The following is a 21802-nucleotide window of genomic DNA, read 5'->3' as shown; positions in this document are numbered from 1 at the left end:
GTCACGTCGTATTGCAGCAGAGACCTCCACTCTGCAGTGAGAGCAGCAGCAGCAGTGGCTAAAACACACATCAGCAGCAGCAGCAGTGGCTAAAACACACATCAGCAGCAGCAGCAGTGGCTACAACACACATCAGCAGCAGCAGCAGTGGCTACAACACACATCAGCAGCAGCAGCAGTGGCTACAACACACATCATCAGCAGTGGCTACAACACACATCAGCAGCAGCAGTGGCTAAAACACACATCAGCAGCAGCAGCAGTGGCTACAACACACATCAGCAGCAGCAGCAGTGGCTACAACACACATCAGCAGCAGCAGCAGTGGCTACAACACACATCAGCAGCAGCAGCAGTGGCTACATCACACATCAGCAGCAGAATCAGTGGCTACATCAGCAGCAGCAGATCATCTCCTGCTGTTCTGCAGCAGCATCAGAATCGGGCAGCAGTAGAAACAACAACAGCAGCAGCAGCAGCAACGAACGACTGCCAACGTCTGTGCCAAGTTGAAAGAGCAGTTTTTGGGGAGGCAAGGAACAGCGGTAACAAAAAATAATTGAAACAGCAGCAGCAGCAGCACAACAACAAAAACGACGAGTACAAGCAAGCAAGCATCAGCTGCTGCTGCTGCTGTTTGCTCATGCTGATCTCTCTAAGCAGACGCTGCCGCTGCTGCTGCTGCTACTAACATCACGCGCGTTTCTTCCCTGCGGCTGCTGCTGCTTCACTCTTGACAAGTTGCCGAGTCGACAGACAGCGGACAGAGAGAGAGAGGAGAGAGACGCGTCGGTTGTTGAGAGCATCACAGAGAGTCTGAAACTGTGAGTAAAACAATACGAAGTCGGACCTGTGTTGTTGGCACGTGTTTGCGATTAATGAATACAATGCAGCGTGTACATTTTTTTTTAGTCGTACATTCCATCGTGTTATTTCTTTTTGAAGTGTTACAATTCATGGTAAAGTCGAGCCAACCGGGAGTGGCTTCACTCGTTAAAAGGAAACACTTTTTACAGAAGTGCGTTGGATGGAGACCATTGTAACAAATGTCTGCGTGTAAAATGAGTGTATCTCTTAGAGTCTCATACCCGTTTCTAAATGTGCTTATGTGTACGTATCAGGATGGCTACACACACGTGTGTGTGTGTGCAAAACCAAAAACACACGCTTCGCGGCCCTGGTTCGTATTATTCCGTGACCCGTTATGTAATCGCTGTCAATCCACTGCTAGATGATGATGAAGAACCTCCCCCATGTCGTTATGGGTCGTGTGAGACTTTGCTGCTATAAATGTCCACGTGATAAGCCACTTTGTTGAGCGATCATTTGTGGCCAGGTCGCTTCTGAAATAGAAGCTAATAGGTCGGTGAGCTTTACCTGGTAAGATAACAAAATATAGTTTTGTAGTTGTATTTCATGTATATATATTTGAAAGTGATTTGTTTACCTTTCCAATAGTAATGTACTCCTATCGTGTTTTTGTTTTCTTGTAACGTTCTGAATCCCACCTACTGGTACGTACGTGTGAAAAAGATCTTTATAGCTCATCGGATTTCTCCGGTATAAATACATTCTGATTCAGTGCGAGTTGGTTCAGGGCCGTGGGGCGAGGTTATGTAACAGATAAAGATTTAGAGGTCACGTTATGCCACACAAATGTCAACCCGTGGACTGGAATCAAACCCAGGATGCTGATTGATCTTCGAGCAACGCGCTAACCACCACACCAACGCTCCTCCACTCCAATCGCTACCCGTTTGTATAAGACAGGGGTCGGCAACCAAAATAACAAGAAGAGCCATTTCTTTCCAATTCGGTACAAAATTCAGTATTTCAAGAGCCGCAATGCATCTGAGTACATACTGTACATACGTACATATTGTCAAGAAGCAGCCCGTAAAGAGCCGCATGCGGCTCCGGAGCCGTAGGTTGCCGACCCCTGGTATAAGACAACACCTACCAACACGGATCCATCCATGATCGTAATAAAACACTGAGAGATAGAAAGAGGGACAGACGCATGGATTACAGAACTCACTCACGTTCATGACATCATCCAAACTGAATATTAAAGTGAGTGGGCTTGGGGCAGGGCATGCACGTCGCTGGAAAGGGATGGCGGATGATGGATGCAGGTCAAGAATAACTACGGAATGTCAGCCGAGGAATGGAGTGCGTCGGATTCTAAGCCCATCGAGGAGACGGAAGCGATGAAATAAACCGGTGTCGTGCCGTTGCTAGGTATAAAGTGTTATTTGCATTTCAGGATGCCGAGGGACGGCGGCGGCGGCGGCTTCGATCCAGCGCCGGATTGAGCACGGCCTCCGATGGTAACGACCGCGACGAATGCCTTTGGTCAATTTCAGAGGCAACGCACGAGGAGACACCATGGTGTACGGCATCACAGCGCGGCTGCAGAGGCAGCTGGACAAGGCGGAAGGCGTGGGCACCACGAGCGAGAGGTCCAGCAAACACCTGGGCCAGGACTTCGAGAAGATCCGGGGCTGGTGCCTGCAGAACGGCACCCTCTTTGAGGACGACCGCTTCCCCGCCACGGCCGCCTCCCTCGGCTTCAAGGAGCTGGGACCCGGCTCGTCCAAGACACGTGGAGTGCAGTGGCGTCGGCCTACGGTGCGTGGTGGTGGTGGCGATGTTGGTGGATGGTTGTGCTTGTTATGGTGGTCTTATGGAGGCATAGATGATGATGATAACAGTGTTGGTCGTGATGTTATGGTTGGTGGATGTTGTAGGATTGTTCTGGTATTGATGTTAATATTGCTGCTGCTGCTGGTCTTGGTGGTTGTTTGTGATTGTAATGGTGTTGTTATTGATGGCTTTGTTGTTTGTGGTGGTCGTGTGGTTAATCACAGTGATATTGGTGACGATGGAGTTGGGCATGAAGATGATGATGGATGTTTGGTAGTTATTGTAATCGTGTTTGTTGATGGTGTTGGTAGGGGTGGTGGTGGTAATCATTGTGTTGATGTTCATGGTAGTGATGAGAATTCAAATTAGAAAGTGATGGCAGTTGTGATGTGTTCATATTCATGGCTGCGGTGGTGAACTTGTGATGATTGTGATCGTGATGTTGATAGTATTAATGGTTGTGGTGTTGATAGTATTGTGATTATTGGGTATAGTGATTATTGCATGTTTTGACAGATGCCATGGCAATAGTAGCAGTCGTGGCGATTATAACATCGATGGTGGTAATTTAATTTCTGATGGTAACGCTGAGCTGCATTGGCTTTCGATTGCTTAACATGCACATAAAAAGGTCGCACTCATTACACACTAACCGCTTGCCACAAATAAACCGGCAATACCTTGCTGATCTTGTCAAGGAGCATAATCCATCACGCGGAATCCGGTCATCCTTGCAGCGGCTTTTGGCTAGCCAGCGAACAAAGACGGTCACTGCATCGCACGCTTTCAGATGCACTTCCGCGCCCGTCTGGAAAAACTCTTCCTTACGATATTAGAGGAAGCCACTGGAGCTATGCACTTTGAAACCTCGATTGAACACTCATTTCTATAGAACTGCGTTTTTGTGTTTAGTTTATTATACTCCCCCCCCCCCCGCACCTTCGATTAGCACGGTTGGCTACGTATGGTGTGAAAGAAGTTCAACACACATACATATTACGAAGTTTGGTGATTTAATCGTCAATATCGTTTAAAATATCGACCCTGTCTTCATCCTCATGCATTGATTTACAACATGATTTTAATTCTTGGCAATTCCCACCTCAAGGGCTTCTACTCTAGCAATGTGCACGTTGTTTAGCATGGCATTCACTAAAATTATGGATTATGCCTCACGAGGGTTGGATTATACGTGGTTACAGGCTCTCAACTTAAAAAAAAAGATCCATTCTTGGGCGTTGTCCCTTTAGTGTGTACAGTGTTGCACAACTACCGGGCCTGGTGTGACTCCTAACACTGTATTATGACCGCGTAACTTCGTGTCCGTGTGAATGTGCACGTGTGTTTTACATGCATTCATGACTAGAATTGAAACATGCCATTACCTTGTGTGTGTTTGCATGCTTTTGTCGGCAGCCATAGTGCAGCGGTTAGCAACCCGAGTTCAATTCCCACTCACGGCCAACACCAGTGACGATTATCTGAACCGGTCCTGGACCTCCCCTGTGTCGACTCCGCCTCAAATGAGTACACAGAGTGGCGTGTAAACATCTCCACTGGGGAGACAAAGGCGGCCGGGTCGTGGTGCTGGCCTCCCACATCCTCATGTGCCGTACCGGCCTACATCGGTGCTAATGGCTAGCAGCACTTGCCCCAAAAGTCTGTTCAGGCTATACGGGAGTTCTCTCTCTTTGCCTTGCTTGCTTTTGCACGTGTGGGTGTGTGTATAATCTGACCACCCCCCTCCCATTGTTTTTCTGTTACCTGCTGTGCTGCCCCCTTCACCGCTTCCCTCACTAACAGGAGATATGCTCAAACCCGCAATTCATTGTGGGAGGAGCGACGCGCACGGACATCTGCCAAGGCAGCTTGGGTGAGTTCCAGCGAGCCGCAACCCCATTTGGCATTCCCTTGCCTGCGGCGAGCCTTGCCTTGTCGCGCGAGATATACGCTGAAAAGACAAGCGGGATGCGCTAAGGTGCCTGGTGTAGTTTCTGCCCGGTGCTTGAGACCACGGTGGTTGTGCTGAACGCAATGATTACCGCTCGGCTCCCGCGGTGTGTTCTCAAGTTGTGCCGCGTTTATCCTGGAAGACATTGCACCACCAATGAGCATCCTGGGCCTCTGAAGGCCGTTGTGCATTGTCTCCAGTAGAAATGGAGGTCCACTACGTGTACAGTTCATGACAAGGCTTGCAAGCTCCACCTTCCGAATGATCGGGTTGCTCTGCATAGTGCCAAACTTTGTTTGCAGTCCTCGCTTATTCAGATAAAGAAGCGCAGCCCCACGTGGTCTTTTTTTCAATTGTCGAGCGCCTTCTTAAACCTGCTGTGCAGTCGCCCCCTATCACCCACTACTGAGCTCTGCAACACCTTCCTCCGTTTCATCGAAGGTTGAAAATATCTGATCCAGTGTTTCCTTCATTTTGTCTGAATCTGGTTTGGCCGAGTCTCCAGGAACTTTTGTGGGTTGCCCATTGGCTTATTTTTCAGGTGTCTCATCGACGGAAATTGTTAGCTCGAAGCCAATCACTTGTTTGTTCGATCCAAATCCCACGGCCCTTCCTGCGCAGCTACAACACAACCAAACCTAGTTCCCCAGCGTATTTAACAAACTTTCGACCAATCTCGAATCTTATCTTTCTGTTTTAAGATTCAGGAGTGTGCGGTTGCAACACACTTGCAAGACTACTGGACATTAAATGGGCTTTTAGAGCCCCTTCCATTGGGTTTCCGGGTTGCGCATTGTACGGAGAATGCCCTGGTCAAGGTCGCAAATGATTTTCTCATGGCTGCTGCCTCTGGCGCATCGTGTACACTATTTCTACCAGACCTGAGTGCAGCATTTTCAATTCTGTCGATCGTGGTGTCCTTTTGCCATGGCCTTGAGGCGACTGTTGGGGTGACCGGCATGGCACGTCTGTGGCTTCGGTCGTATTCGACAGGCCAGAGACACTTTGTGGCCCTAGGGCCCATCCTTTTTGTGATACTGGCCATGTCACGTTGTTGTCCCTCAGGGCACGGAGCGTGGTCCGGCGTTGTTTGGCATCTACGTGCCACTACTCGGTCAGATCGTTCAGCGGTATAGTAGTAAATACCATTGCTCTAGAGATGACACTTTAAAATGTATCAAAGTTGGATATCGCCCTGGCCCTTTCGTCTTTGATGTCATTCTGACCGCTATTCAAGATTTGGTTTCAGTCTGATTTTCTGCAGTTAAGCAGTTGCGAAAATAGAGATACTGCTGATTGTGGACTCTCAGCATCTACAATTTTGCTTTCGCACTTCCGGTTGTTAAAATCTCCGTGCTATTTTCCACTCGGCCCTATAATTTAAGGCTCGTAAAAAAAAACATCACCATCGCAGCTTTTTTTCATCTTAGAAAGATCGCTCGTCTGAGACCTTGTTTGTCCACTTCTCATGCGGAAAGGCTGACGCAAGCCTTTGTGCTTGCAAGGCTCAGTTATTGCAATGAGTTCTGTTTGGTGCCTCTGCCCAAGTCCTGGATAAATTGAAAATTCGTCCTTAACTCGGCTGCCGGAATCTTTTCAAGACTCCCGACGTTTGAACACATTAGTCCGGTCCTAGCTGATCTTCACTGGCTTGCTATAAAGTTCAGAGTGAAGTTAATGATTCTCCTTTTGACTTTGTAAGGCTCTCAAAAGCGGACAACCAAGTTAGCTCGCATATTTGCTGACCCCATATGCGTGGCCAATCCCGCAGGCTTCGCGCTTCGATAGCTGGTGCCCTAAAATTTACATTTAAAGCTTTCGTGACTGCAGGGATTCATCTTCTTGGTTCTTTCGGTAATGTCACGTAGAATGGAAATAATAAAATAATAAAATAAAACATAATAAGATAATTCTCACGACGTTTCGGCCACAACGCAAGCAGCCGTCCTCAGGTGAAGACCAGGTCTGTCGGGGAGACAGCGTCTGAATGAATGACGCTGTCTCCCCGACAGACCTGGTCTTCACCTGAGGACGGCTGCTTGCGTTGTGGCCGAAACGTCGTGAGAATTATCTTATAATGTTTTATTTTATTATTTCCATTCTACGTGACTTTACCGAAAGAACCAAGAAGCTGGTGCCCTGTGCTTTCCCCGGATTTGGCTCCACACAATGGGTGCTCCTGTTGTGCTGCTTCTTGGTGGCTCTGCAATGCCTTGCCCTCAGTGTTGTTTATGACCATGAGATGGAATTATTTTCTCTTTCTTTCAGTTCCATAAATGAGCTTCCATTTGTCTCCTTAGTTTTTCCTCCCATTTCTTCGTGATGTATACAGTGCCTTGAGTAACCTAGTAGAAAGGCACTTTAGAAATGTAAGTTATTTTTATATTACCTGATCTTCTTCATGAAGAAGCTCCCGGCATGCAGAGCTCAAACGTCCAGCGTCATGCCGAGCAGCACACGGCACAACCCCAACACGCATCGGAGAGCTGCATAAGCACAGCCGGGAAAAACCTGCGCAGTAGTGACGTGCTGTACATTAGAGGGACTGCAACTCTGACCGGTGATTTCTGTAGAAGCCCCCGCTCAACCTTCACTCCGTGGTAGGTCGCTTCTTCTCCTCTGCTGCCCCCAAAGATCTACAAACTCTCTTCCCCCCCGCCCCAGCTATTTGTGCTGTCAACTCCCTTCCCCTGTTCCAAAAGCAAACTCGAAGAAAATGTTCTACTCAGTTTCAGTTTAATTTATTAGGATTTACCCTGTGAGCCATTCGGCTCTTGATTTGGGTTCAACCGCAACAAACAATAAAATTACAAGATACACCTAAAATTCCTCTAGGCAATGACTGGCCACCTCTATGAAATAAACACGCCTACTGTTTCTGCTCAGTGTCTTGAGTTGCGGTTGCATTTGAAGGCCATAAAAATCCGAATTGTATTACACTGTGTGTAGCCATGCTGCAGCACTGGGTTATAAGACAAACAACAACAAACTTGCCAATAACTCTTGTGAACTTTACGCTCATAAACTTAAATAATTCTCGGCAGGCCTCACTTTCTTTGGCCAGTCAGCCTTAACAGGTAGGTAAGTAATGATGTAACGATCCATTCGTACGTGCATTGAATCATGAAACTCAATTATATGCTATGTATGTATATAATTGTTTTTTCCGGCCACGTGGCCTAGCAGTAGAGCAAGTGGCTTGCACTCAGAAGGTTGTGAGTTCAAATCCTGGTTGAGGGTTTACTCGGCCTATAATTGCTCTGGGGGTCGATACAATGAATTCCACTTTGTGGGGAAGTCAACCATGGTTCTCCTATGGATAGACTCGGCCCCGCTGTAGGAATGTGGAATTTCCACCACCGACTCAGGGCTTTGAACAATAGATAAGGGACCGCCTCAATGCTGCTCGTTGAGCGGCAAATCACTTTGACTTTGGCTATAAATATACAAACGGGGCATTTAGGTCAATGGAACAAGCAACATTTGGCAAAAGAGATATGAAAATCCTGAATAAATACAAACTTTAGATTACAAATCAGACCAGAAATAATATATATTTTTTTAATTGAATCGTCACTCCAAAATTAATTGCATCGACTCAATTGAGAGACCGATTCAGCAAACTATCAACACATTACCCCTCGTCAGCTTGGGCCGAACAAAGTCCTCCACTGTCACGTTCCTGTTGCCGCGTTTCGCCAGACTACTTCGGGGAAGTTATTCTCTTTAATTCCTTCCCGTCACTCATCTCAGCCCACCCCCTCACTGTGACCTGGTGCCATCTGACTTGCCCCGGCTGTCGCCATTTGCCAGGTGGCGCTTTTGAAATCCAATGACTCCCAGCGTTGGGATGGAGTACACTCTCTTTTGGGATGTTGGCTATCAACAACAAGGCAACTCCTATGACTAATTGGGAATGGGACGCAAGCGTAGGATTGATCACCCTGTCGCTGGCCGCCTTTGGGGAGGGTGTATAGTATGAAAGGCCGAAACACCCTAGGACCCAAAGGTTCACTACTGACGATGCGCTCCCCAAATTTCACCAGGCTCACTGTTCATGAACTCTTGGAAGTGCTTGCACAAAGGATAGTAACATCTCATCCTGTGTTCTTTGGAATCTGAGATAGCAACTGGAAGAATGCCGGGTGAACATCGAGGCGCTGCTGGCAAGGGGTGGACAGCGACGGTGGAATGTGACCACGGAATCGTGAGCCGGAGATGGCACCAGAAGATGAAATCCCGACACTACAAACGGAGCTTCGATTTACTTAGCGTCTTAGTCTAAATGCATCCCAAGCTGCCGTACACAAACAGTGTGACGATTATATAAGATGGACACAAGCATGACCTTATAAATATGCACAGGTCTCCTATAAGCAATACGTCTTTGCACTGGTGGGTGTAAGTGTGAAACTTCTGACACAAGCACACATCGGATATAAGCACACTTAGGATATAAGGGGTGTGTTCATAGATTTCTTTAACAGGATATATATCCTGTATGTTCTGGAGAAGAGATGGTTAGAGGCAGAAGCGAAGAGGAAGGTCTGGAGCGTGTTTATGAACGGGGGCATGGTTCATCTAGGTTCTTTCGGTAAAGTCACGTAGAAGGGAGATAATAAAATAATAAAAATAAAACATAATAAAATATTTTATTATGGGAAATATGAAAATAATAAAAATAAAACATAACATAATTTATTATGTTTTATTTTTATTATTTCCCTTCTACGTGACTTTTCCGAAAGAACCAAGAAGATGAATCCCTGCAGTCACGAAAGCTTTAAAAGGGGCATGGTTGTACATGACCCCGGTTCCTGCCGACAGGCACTGATGGAAACCCTTGGCAGGGCATTGAAAGGATATACAAGTGTTCCCCTTTGCGTAGGCTCAATTGTGTTCACTCGTTTGATTTGTAAAGCTCAGGTTTGACTTATTCACACTTTGTTTATTTGTATGTAAACAGTTGAATAGAGTCGGCGAGTGATTGCATTCGGACGTGAGTGTGCCAGCGATGTGGTCGGTCAGAGGAAACTTCGTTTTCATAATGTCGGACCGTTTATGAAAACGGATGCTGCACGCTTTGAGTTACGGTGGAGAAAAAATACCTGCGGAGAAGCAAGTCGCGGGCACAAGCGTATATGTCGATGCTTTGGGGAAAAAACGGCACACGCAGCAAGCAGCTTTGGCCGTGTTTTGGCCAAGGTATCGTGCTTTCGGCATCAAGCGCCGTTGATTCTTCCGGCTATCCAACCGACTCGGCAGCACGAATACAAATGAGTCTCTGTCTTCATCTGCTGAGGCCATTATAAAGCACTTTCATCGGAGGAGTCCCGCTGGTGCCTGTCACTGACGGCGGGTTGTTGTCTTTGGTTCGGGCCCGGTGGCGATGCTCGGCTAGAGGGGCACGGTGGTGGGAGAAAGGCACTGGGCAAGAAATACAACCATTATAATGACAGCATTTTATCCGGGCCTTTCACCGAGTTACCCGGAATGCTGCCCGGATACCATCGTAAGCAGAGGAGTTGAGCGGGGTTGCAACTGGATAGTGCCTCTGTGGGTGACCACCATTCACAACAAAGATGCCATCGGGCTGAGGTGGCGACTATGTGGGCAGCAGAGGGCAGCGCAGCAAATTCCATTGTACTGTACTTGTATGCCCCCCACATCTGTGCTCGCCGCCTGCACCCCCTCTACTGACCGGCGTGGTGGATCGTGCGACCTCCCTTATCACAACTGTTTTATTGCCAGAAAGGGTAAAACATATTCCTATATTTTGATACTAGCAAGTGAGGTCCCAACGATATAGCTGCTCACCCCGAGCTCTCAATGTCCTGATAGTGACATTGTCTTTGTGTTGTTCGCCTTTTGGCGTCCTCTGGTCGAGCACTGTTTGAGACTAGGCTCTAAAAAAGCTGTCTCTGGTGTGGACCAATCCGTTTCAAAGACAATGCATATATTACCAGAGCGTGTTTGTTTGTTTGCATGTTCACCACAAGTATGTGTGGTTAATGCAGACACGATTCCTTGCAAAAAGGTTTCTGTTTGGCGTTTTAACATCTTAACACCTGTTTTATTGCCAGAAAGGGTAAACCATTCTTATACGGCGTGGTGGGGAAAGCTGTAACAACCCCCCAACTTACACGCAAGGTGTGTGTGGGGGAGTGCTGTGGATGGACGTTTGTCGAGACATGTTTTTGTTAGGAAGATCCTGCAAGTGGTGGGGCTGGGGGGGGTGATGCTTTAGCAACTTCCTTAACGAGAGTATTACACTTTTTTGGGCCAGGAACCCTGGAGTGGGTGGGGAATCGGCACAGCAAGCACAGATGGCAAAAAGGTTTCCGGTCATTTTAAAAACCTTTTTGATAGTACAAAATAAAATAAACACGAAATCGTGCGAATAGCCATCATCGATAGCTACCACATAAGTTACTGAAATGGATAAGCAAACGACAGTTTAAAACAAGCAAACGCAGAGCGATTTAAAGCTTTCGTGACTGCAGGGATTCATCTTCTTGGTTTTTTCGGTAAAGTTGTGTTTTTATTATTTTATTACTTCCCTTCTACGTGACTTTACCGAAAGAACCAAGAAGATGAAACGCAGAGCGGTTAATAGTGCCGCGTTCAACTCTTTTGAGTCATTGGCCCATGGCCAGAGTTCCAGGCGATTTGTTTTAAGGTGGAGAAAACCGGTCTGGCTGGCAAGAGTAAACATTCCCCAAGCTGATTATTGTTGTTGCTGTTGTTGCTGTGTCTTCTCGAGTGGAGTTGAGCTCGTGAGCGGTGGTGCAGCGGTTAGCGCGCTGCGCTACGAACCCGAGCACCCGAGTTCGACTCCCGCTCACGGCCACACACCCAGTGACGATAATTATCTGAACCGGTCCTGGGCCGCACCTAGGTCGACTCGGCCACAAATGAGTCACCGGGGAGACGAAGGCGGTCGGGCGTGGTGCTGGCCACCCACCCCCTCGTGTGCCACGGTGCCAGCCTTCATAGGTGCTCGCTAACAGCACTTGCCCCAACAGTTTGTTACAAGCTAAACGGGGGGAGATCTTTGTTTGTTTGGAGTTGAGCTCAGCTCGTCACGTGCCCAAGGCAGTGGGCCACACTTTGACACCAAAAGTTGTAGTTGGGGGCGTTTTCTTGATCCGTTATTTCATTATTGTAAATGTTTGTTTATTATCTAACACACCTGTGTGTGCTGTACTAGTAACGAAATTGCACGTTCTATCAGATTTTTTTAGTGACTCACATTTTACATATTACACAAATTGTCACTTGCGATTACTGTCATAATCTTTTATTACACACGGTTTTCATGATTTCTCAAGGAACGGTGGATCCCAACTTTTATTTCGTAGACATGTAGCAAGTGGGCATATAGCGTTTCATGTAGTGATTCAATGACACATCAATGCACATCGATACTTAACATTCACGTAACTGCGTATAGGAAACAAACATTTAAACATTGTAAATGTTGTGGGTTTACTCTTCAACACACCGGTGTGCTCACGTAGTAACTAATTTACGTGACAAACCTTACTAATTGGCTGTGTCAGGTTTGCGGCGGATTTAACGACGCATTTATATTTACGGGATCTAACCCCACAAAAAAACCTATTATAGATAATATGGGTTGCGAAAGCCTACTACGTGTTAAACATGATTTATATATTTGATTGCAACACCTTGGTGGGTTGTAAATGGCAGCTTACTCAAGTGACATTTCATGTGTTTGTGGAGAGATTGTGAAATATCTTTTTTATTTACATTCTTTGAAGGTTTATTTTTTATTTTTGCAAAGAAGTCGAGTTTTATTTATGAGACGAAGTGCCATGTCCAGTCGTGGTTAAGGCATACCATTGTGACATTTGTGTGTGGTGATATTATTTCTCATGATGCCCCTTACCTGTTTTATGATGAATGACTTTCAAACGTTGTTCGTGCACCATTTCCACCACGTGGCCCTGAGGCCATTTGGGTCAACTCTGCCTTGCCTTTTGGTCCGGATTGGGGAATGGCTTTTCAGCGCTTGTGGGTTTTTTTTTGGTAACTATCACCATAACCACGATTGCTTTTGATGCACCTGCTGCATTTGCCATCAACCAAGTCACACAAGGGATTTTGTTGTTTATTTTTGTCCTCTCCCCCAAATTAATCTGGGGTACGTGTCACGAGCCCCAGAATATACTCAGAACTCTCGCAATAGCAGTTAGAGCGTGGTCCCACAGAAGCGGATATCACATAACTAAATTTCGATTTAAAGCTTTCGTGACTGCAGGGATTCATCTTCTTGGTTCTTTCGGTAAAGTCACGTAGAAGGGAAATAATAAAATAATAAAAAGAATATGATAAAACAATTCTCACGACGTTTCGGCCACAACGCAAGCAGCCGTCCTCAGGTGAAGAACAGGTCTGTTTTATTATTATTTTATTATTTCCCTTCTACGTGGCTTTACCAAAAGAACCAAGAAGATCACACAACTATTTATGAGATCCCTTCGAGTGACCTTTGATCCACGCACTAACAGGCAACACTTTTCCCACCTGCCCCACCGCAGAGAGTAATGTTTATCACATGACAGTCTCACCAATATTTTTAATTTCTCAGATGGAATGTTGCCAAATGAGGTGCAGAACCAAATTTTAATTGTATGGTTTTTTTGTTGTTGTTTGTTATGGGCTGAGACGATCAACTCTTTAAACTTGAGAGCCTGGTTTTATTCCCCGGTGGCTGCCAGGATTCGAACACAGAATTTCAACAGTGCCACAGATCAACGCCCTGACCTCTGTACCGCCGGTTATATTTCACAACCGCTGATTGATTTTCGTACCGGGGATATCCCTAACGTCATTAAATTGGGATTATAAACAGGACGGCAATTGTCTTCTCGAATTGTTTGGGGGCCATATATGTTTTTATGGTCATCATTGCCTATCAGGTTTTATAATATTACATGTACATTTCAGTTCATAATCAATATCAGCTCCCAAAGTTTAAAACTATCTTCCTCCTTTAGCTGTGTATCTGTGTGTGAATGTATGCGTTAGGTTTTAATTATTATAAGTGTATTACTGGCTTATTTATTGTCGGCATTTTCACGTGATGAAACAAGAGAGACGGTGTGACTTATGTGTCTCCGCATGCACACAAACTCACATCGCTGTATCAAAATGGGCACGCGTGTAGCAGCTATTTAACAGGGCGTTACATCGCAAGTCCGCGAGAGATGGCGATGCAGTGGATAGATTGTGACCGACCCGTGTGCATCAATGTTGCACATTCGAAGTTACATTTCAACAACGTTTTTAGACACATGCCGGCTTTGCAATTCACCACAACCGTTGTGTACGACTTTACACATTTAGTTTCACCCACATAGAGATAGAAAAAAACAAAGATCCCCCATGTAGCCTTAACAGACTTTTTGGGGCAAGTGCTGTTATCGAGTAAGTGTCACCCTATGAAGTCCGGCACGGCACACAAGAGGAGAGGGGTGGGTGGCCACCACCACCACCACACCACACCAGACTGCTTTTATCTCCCCAGTGGCGATGTTTACGCCCCACACCAGCCACTCATTCGACACAAACACACACACGTTTTGGTTGTTTCCTGTTTGGAGAAGTTGCGATAGGTGTTGTTCTTCTTCTAATTGAAACAAGCCCTTCACGAATGCCCGTTCCGTTCGCCACTCCGCCTCGACATTGCGGTGCCCCCAGGCCACGGCCTCCCCCATGCCGCCAACGCCACCACCCAGCCCCCCTCGCTGGGGCCTTCGACTGTACAGGACGCTGTCTTTATTTAGAAACTCGGGGGGGTGCGGCTGCTGCTGCTGCTGCTGCCAAGGGTACAACAACAGCAGCAGCTGGTGGTGAGTGGGTGGGGGAGTGGTGGCGCAGCGGTTAGCGCTACGCTGCCACCACGAACCCGGCCGGTCCGAGTTCGATTCCTGCTGACGGCCAAACAACTGTGACGATTATCTGAGCCGGTCCTGGGTCTCCCCCTAGGTCGACTCAGCCTCAAAATGAGTACCCGGTGCGGTGTGTAGTCAACATCGCCTCTAGGGAGACAAAGGCGGCCGGGCTTTGCACTGGCCACCCACCCACCACCTCGTGTGTCGTTCCGGCCTTCATAGGTGCTGACAGCACTGCTTGCCACCCCCCACACCCCCCCCCACACCCCCCCCCACACCCCCCCACACCCCCCCCACACCCCCCACACCCCCCCCCACACCTGAGCCGTTCTCAGCCGTTCAGGTTTACGCGGTGACCTGCGGTCAGGATGGAGAGCGGCGAGCGCCTTAGGGGCCGTACATAAATGACGTCACGCGATTTGGGACGATTTTTGCCCCCCCCCCCCCTTTGTCACACGGCGTCACAAAAAGTCAGACCCCCCCTCAACTATGACGTCACAAAGCTCTGCCCCCCCCCCCCCCCCGAAAATAAAACATTCTTCAAATCGCTTTAAACTAATGTCATTGTAGTGCGTATTTAATGTGCCGCTGCACTCTGTTGTAGGAGAACACATTTATTAAAAAGTCTATTTAATTAAGTAGAACGTGTTGTCTATATGTATTTAAAGTTGCGCATTTTGATGTGACGTCACATTTCTAAACCCCCCCCCCTCTCGTCACACATCGTCACAAATGCCTGACCCCCCCCACCCCCTAGGTGTGTGACGTCTAATTTGGGGAGGGGGGGCAGAGCTTTGCGACGTCATATTTGAGGGGGTCTGACTTTTTGTAACGCCGTGTGACGAGGGGGGGGGTCAAAAATCGTCCAAAATCGCGTGACGTAATTTATGGACGTCGTTGATGTCGGGGAGGGAGTCGCAGTTCTGAAGTTCAAAACGTGTGGCTAAGGCGCTTGCGGCAGATCCAAATTTAACAAAACATATAATCCAGCAGGCAAGGACTCGGAACTGTTACTTAAAAAATAATGCAGTCAGTTGTTGAAAGCAATGTTTTTTTTAAAGAATCAATACGTTCGTCAACAACAATTGTGACCTTACAAAAAAAGTACGGTCATAGGCGACGTTTCAGACAATGGCCCTTCTTCATAGCACGTTAAAAAAAGGGAATGCGTTGAGTCTCGTTATGACAGTAGTTGTGCTTTTGCGCACTCCTGCCAACGCAGCAACTTCACCAAGCAATTAGTTTCATGTTTAAAACTCCGCATGTTGGTGTGAAACCGATATACATGGGGGCTGTTTGCCAGTTAAGAAAGATAACAAGCGTAGCTTAGTTCGTAAAGCAGCAAGCACGCCGGTTCCCATGGGCACATTACATACACCTCCTGTGGCCTTGGGCTGCAGGTTTTTCCCACCCTTGATATTGAAGAACATTTCCGTAATATCATGGTCGCAAAAAATTATAACGCAGCCATGTGGAAAGCACCGCCGCTTCCCGCCGATTGTCAACGACATATCTCGTTTGATTTACGATATTGCATAGAATTCACCCACGCGATGTTGTAAACGAACGATGTAGTTTATACCAGCATGTAGGATTCGCTTATGATGTCTTTTGTTGCATTGAGTTTACATAAGTGATGTTTATCGACAAGCGTTAAAGTATCTTTTCCCGCATCTCCGATTAGCATAGTTGGCTATGTACGATGCGAAAGAAGTTCAACAAGTTCAACGTACATTTTCAAGGTATATATTACCTCCGCTCTTCACAAACTGCTGCAGTGCATGTTTACATTTTTTTTGTCTGTACTGTAGTTTAAAATATGATCAACCCAAACAAAATCAAACAGATGGTATCTTGTACATGCGCACCTAGGCAGAGTGTCCCGTGCTGTCCAACACATTATTGATACATTCTTGATGAAATAAAAAATACTTTGATTTAAAGCTTTCGTGACCGCAGGGATTCATATTCTTGGTTCTTTCGGTAAAGTGACTTTCGAAAGAACCAAGAGTATAAATAAATATACTTTAAAGTCATGGGCAGGAGCGTCTTCATGGTACTTTAGTGATGTCACAGTCACGTGGCTATGGTATGTGTTAATGCAAAGTCAAAGCAACGACAATACTTACCATGATTTTGAAGTTTTTGGTTTTGTTTTCGTTATTGAAGCTGTCACCTTTTGTTGAATGGCCAGGGGTGGATTTGGCCAGCCACTTGGCAAGTAAGAGTTCAGCCACCCAACCCTGGGTTCATGGTTGTATTGTACGTCTCGTTTGTTCTATGGATTTTTTAAATTGATGTGTTTATTATGATTGTTTTTGACGGATGCGTTGATCATTAAGTTTTTGACGGATATGTTGATGATTTGGCGCATGGGTTAATGGTGACTTTTTCAACGGATGTGTCGATTTATTATTTTGACGGATGCATTGATGAATATTTTGGGAGGTTTTAGGGACGTGTTAACGATTTATGTATGCATGTAGAACTTTTTTCGCACCGTACGTAGCCAATCGTGCTCATCGGAGGTGCGGAAGGACAACCAACTTAACACACGTTTTGGCGGGTGCGTTGTCATTCCAGGCGACTGCTGGCTGCTGGCGGCTATCGCCTCCCTGACGCTGAACGAGAAGCTGCTAGCGCGAGTCGTACCCTCGGGCCAAGAGTTCACCGGTGGCTACGCCGGTATCTTCCATTTCCAGGTGCGACAACTTCAGAATCAGATTCTTATATTTGTGATAAAGAGCTTTCACTTCATCACAGATGGCCAGTATGGGTGCGGGGTCCAGACGTTACAGCAACGAACAATACAAAAAAAACACGACAGTAGTGCAAGTATAACAAAGGTGAACAAATCACCCAAAAACATACAAATAAAACTAAACCATCCCCACCCCACCAGGCAAAGCCCAATGAGGTATGAACTTATTTTTCATTTGCAAACTGGCCACAAATGATAGCTCAAAAAGTGGCTTGTCATTTGGACATTTATAGCAGCTAAAAATCTAAATAATAAACGACACATTTATAAATAACGCGATCTAACCCAAAAACCTTTATTATGAGCAACCTGTGTTTACGTTTGTGCACGCAACGATCCACGCTGTAGCTACACTATCTCTCGCCTTGACCCACCCCAGTGTTTGCACGCACACACCACAATTGTACAAACACAAGAACATGACAGCTGCAAACAGAATGGTGTTAGCTGAAGTAAAATATCAATTGATAAATTCTTCTTTGCTCAATAGGACACTGTTACAATCCCTGCATTGATATGTGAGGTGGGCTGTACTGAGCAAACAAAAGTGGCAGGGCCTGCTGTGCCCCAGCCGTGAACCGGAGCTCTTTGGCGATGTCCGGGAAAACCGCGCTGAGCAAACACCAGTGGGCAGGCGATTGCGTTACATCACCGCCGGCGAAATTGGCAATTGCCGCCACCCAACGATTTCTCAACTGGGGCCGGCGCCGTGGAACGCCACGGGGAGGCGTTCCAACGCGAGTTGGCCCGAGGAACTGCATGGGGCGTTTTTATTTTCCTCGCCCGTCGTTGTGTCATCGCGTGCCGCGCCGTGCCGCCCTGTCCCGCGCTGTGCGATCCCCGCGACCCGGTTTTTTCGAGCTCCCCGTGCGTGCATCACGCAGTCCGCGGTCGTTGCGCGATGCCCACCTAACCCAGGCTCTTCATCCTAGGTCGGCTGAGCCATACATTAAACGCCCATGACCCGCTGCCGTCTTCAGCGACCCGTTAATTCGTTTGTAATGTAGAGCAGCACAAATTTTGGTGGAAAAAATATCTCTTAACGTACGTACGTGCGTCTGTATGTATGTATGTTGAACTTCTTTGTCTTGAATTAACCAATCGCCCTCAGCGATTTCATAAAATGTTCACAGTGCTGCATTACAACTTGATGAAATCATTTATTGGTTTAACGTTGTTGTGAATATAGCAGCTTCTAATGGTTGGAAGGGCCAAATAAAACTTGTATACAGCGTATAAGAAAATGAAAAACATCGATTCTTACGCAGGCAAGTCGATGCGTGCCATGAGCTTAAAGATTCAATATTAATCAATAGATTACTTGTTTAAGCCCGAATAGCTCTCTCTATGCCGATCTGTTAGTTTATCTACGAGTTCATTCATATATCTACGGTCGACTCTTGATTATCCTGGGGAATGAGAGGCATGACCCGGATAAAACACACACAGACACGCGTATACCGTATACATTTGAGTGCGTAACGGCGCTTGTGGATGGTGTTTGCCGGTGGCGTGCGTCTCGCCGGGGCCAGTTCTGGCAGTTTGGCGAGTGGGTGGACGTGGTGATCGACGACCGCCTGCCCGTCAAGTCCGGGGAGCTCGTGTTCGTCCACTCGGCCGAAGGGAACGAGTTCTGGAGCGCGCTGCTCGAGAAGGCCTATGCCAAGTGAGTGTGCTCACGCTCTCGGGCTCTCGTTCTCGTGCTCGCGCTCTCGTGCTCGCGTCGCCCCACCAACGTGAGCCTCTGGGTAGGGGTCGGCACGGTTTGAACCGACTCAAACTGGTTTCAAATTGAGCAATCCAAACCAAACCAGCGACAACTGAACCAAACCAAACCAAAACCAAACCAAACTAAGCTAAACCAAACCTCTTAAGTTGGCTTGAACCAAACTAGTTTGAGCCGGTTCCACCCTGTCCGAGCCAAACCGAGTCGGTTTTCGTAGCCCCAAACCAAACCGAACCAGTTCAAACAGAGCCAAACCAAACCGATTTGGTTCGGTTCAAACCGCGGTTTGGTGGTTTGAGCCAAACCGTGCCGACCCCTACCTCTGGGCACGTTCAGCAAGTGCCCCTCGGTCCGTCTGCCCGTGCGTGAGAGGGGTGGCGCAGCAGTTAGCGCGCTGCGCTACGAACCCAGAGACCCGAGGTCGATTCCCGATCAAGACCAACGCCGGTGACGATTATCTGAACCCTCTTTTACGTCCACTCAGCCTCAGATGAGTGAGTACCTGGTGTGGTGTGTAAACATCGCCACTAGGGAGACAAAGGCGGCCGGGTGTGGTGCTGGCCACGCATGCGCTCGTGTGCCGTGCCGGCCTTCATAGGTACTACCCACTAACAGCATTTGCCCCATCAGTCTGTTCAGGCTATATGGAGGATCGTTGTCTTTGCTGCTAACGAAGTAGGTTTGTGTGAAGGTGTCGTTTTGTCAGCTGACGCATGGGTTCGTGGGTACAGTCGCTTATGTATTTACAGATTTGTAAGTTGAAATTATTTTTTGCACCATATGTATGTAGCCAACCATACTAATCTGAGATGCGGCATGTATGTACATGTGATGTGATTCATGTACATTTGAAGATTAGCTTGAAGGTGTGTGTGTGTATAAGTAGACTCTAGAAGATATCCTTTATCTCTCTTCAGTTACGATAAACCTGGGGGCGAAAGATAATACAAAATGTAAAAAGCTATTTGACATTCTGTCGATAACTCGGGTAAAGTGTTTGGGAGCAGTGGCACAGCGGTTAGTGTGCTACGCGATGAACCCGGCGACCTGGGTTTGAATTCTGGCTCCAGCTAATGTCGGTGGTGAGTGGCTTAAAAGAATGGATTAATAACGTCGACATTGACAAGGAACGTTGCACATTTCACCTCGTCATACGAAGGAAGAAGATGTGGCAAGTGATATTTGAACCGGTCCCGGGCCCTCCCCTAGGTTGATTGACCCTTAAATTAGTACCTGGTGCAAGTCTGTAAGCACTGGGGAAACAAAGGCATCTGGGTGTGGTGCTGTCCACACCTTAATTGGTGCTCACTAATAGGATTTGTTCCCAACAGTCTATTTAAGGCTGTTACTGGAGATATTTGTCTGTACAAGAAAGTGGGCCTGCTTGTCTTTTAAGCTGCTTGCCGTGTATAAATAGATCTCTCTCTTGTAAATAAACCACTCGGTCAGCACTGTACCGCATAGCTGACCATCCCTGTACGAGCTTTAAAAATCCGAAATCAAGTGTGGTCCCTTGGCACCACGGTGCCAAGATGTTAACTCCCTCGCCTGGTAGACAGGAGGTCGTGGGTTTGATCGCGACCCTCACGACTGTATATTTGGAGTTTGCATGTTCTCCCCGTGGTCGCATGGATTTTTCTTGGAGTCCCCTCCGGATTTTCCCTCCACATTTAAAATCAACATGCATTTAGAGTATTTGGCTGCTATAAAAGGTCCACGTGATAAGCCACTTTGTTGAGCTATCATATGTGGCCAGGTCGCTTCTGAAAAAGAGTTATATCGCTCCGTGGGCCTTACCAGATTAAATAAAAATGAATTGTTTTGTTTTGTATCGTTTTAGAAAGGCATGATACTTAAATGCATTCATTTTTATATTTTATCTCAAGCTGACGCTACAAACATCGCATTTCAATGAATAAATTCTGTCTGAGATGGGTTCGCGCGATCGCCCCCTTCTCCTCCCTGGCAGCCGCTAGCAGCCGCTACTTCCACCGCGCGACGTGATAACGACGATAATGAATAGATTCTTGAGTCAAATCGTGACCATGAATCGCCAAACATTCCCGCGAAACATTTCGCCCTCTTAAAAACCAACGTAAACTTTTGTGAAGGACTTTCAATTTCGCAAGCCGGAAGAACCATATTGAGTACGTGGAAGAATCACGAACCCCTCCCCCCCCCTCCCTCAAATAGTCAATGGTTGTGTATTCATTAGGCCCAATCTCAGCACTGGAGCATCTGAGCTATAAGCTCAGAGACAAGGAAAACTATACAGCACACGCATGGGGTCCTTTTCTAAACCTTAAGCCAGTCATAAATACCTGAGCCAGAATGGCAATAAAGTGGAATGAAAGATATTTTATATTAAAAAAAACGTTAACAACAGCGATACGCGTGGTGTCATTCGGAGACGAGAGAAGACCCTGTGCGCGTTTCGGCAGATCTGCTGAGCAAAAGAGAAACCAACACAAATGAGTTAACTTATTAAAACCACAGCGACGTCACCCCCTGCTGGCAGACTGTACGCGTCTGTGAAACCCGGCGCCTTCCTCCGCGATCGCCTCGCGCTATGAGAATGGCGCAAATAACAGATGTTCTAAAATTATTACTAAAGTTCATTTCAGTTTATTTTGAAGTACCCTGTGAGCCAGGGAGCTCTTGAATCGTGTTTCATCAACAAAAACAACACCGTCGCCACTTGTCCGACAAACGCAACAAGTCACAGTAAAATAAATAAAAACCCAAAAAAGACAGATAAATAAAAAATAGCCTGCAAATCATAAGCGCAATATATATAA

The 21802-nt window shown here is 46.8% G+C and overlaps 1 protein-coding gene across 1 annotated transcript in view; it reads left to right on the top strand.

Annotated features, from left to right (window-relative positions):
- The first annotated feature begins 11 nt into the window (after window positions 1-11).
- The window catches only part of LOC144729652 (calpain-1 catalytic subunit-like), a 43080-nt gene continuing 21289 nt past the window's right edge, over window positions 12-21802 (top strand). The window contains exons 1-5 of the mRNA XM_078610062.1: window positions 12-824; window positions 2367-2631; window positions 4450-4519; window positions 17101-17219; window positions 18811-18944. Of these exons, the coding sequence (XP_078466188.1) occupies window positions 2389-2631; window positions 4450-4519; window positions 17101-17219; window positions 18811-18944 (566 nt within the window). The 5' untranslated portion in view covers window positions 12-824; window positions 2367-2388. The remainder of the gene's footprint in view (window positions 825-2366; window positions 2632-4449; window positions 4520-17100; window positions 17220-18810; window positions 18945-21802) is intronic.

Source organism: Lampetra planeri, chromosome 33, assembly GCF_965212315.1.
Source record: "Lampetra planeri chromosome 33, kcLamPlan1.2.h2, whole genome shotgun sequence".
Taxonomy (NCBI): domain Eukaryota; kingdom Metazoa; phylum Chordata; class Hyperoartia; order Petromyzontiformes; family Petromyzontidae; genus Lampetra; species Lampetra planeri.
Note: the sequence above shows the minus strand (reverse complement) of the source record. Positions and strands in the feature narration are given on the sequence as shown.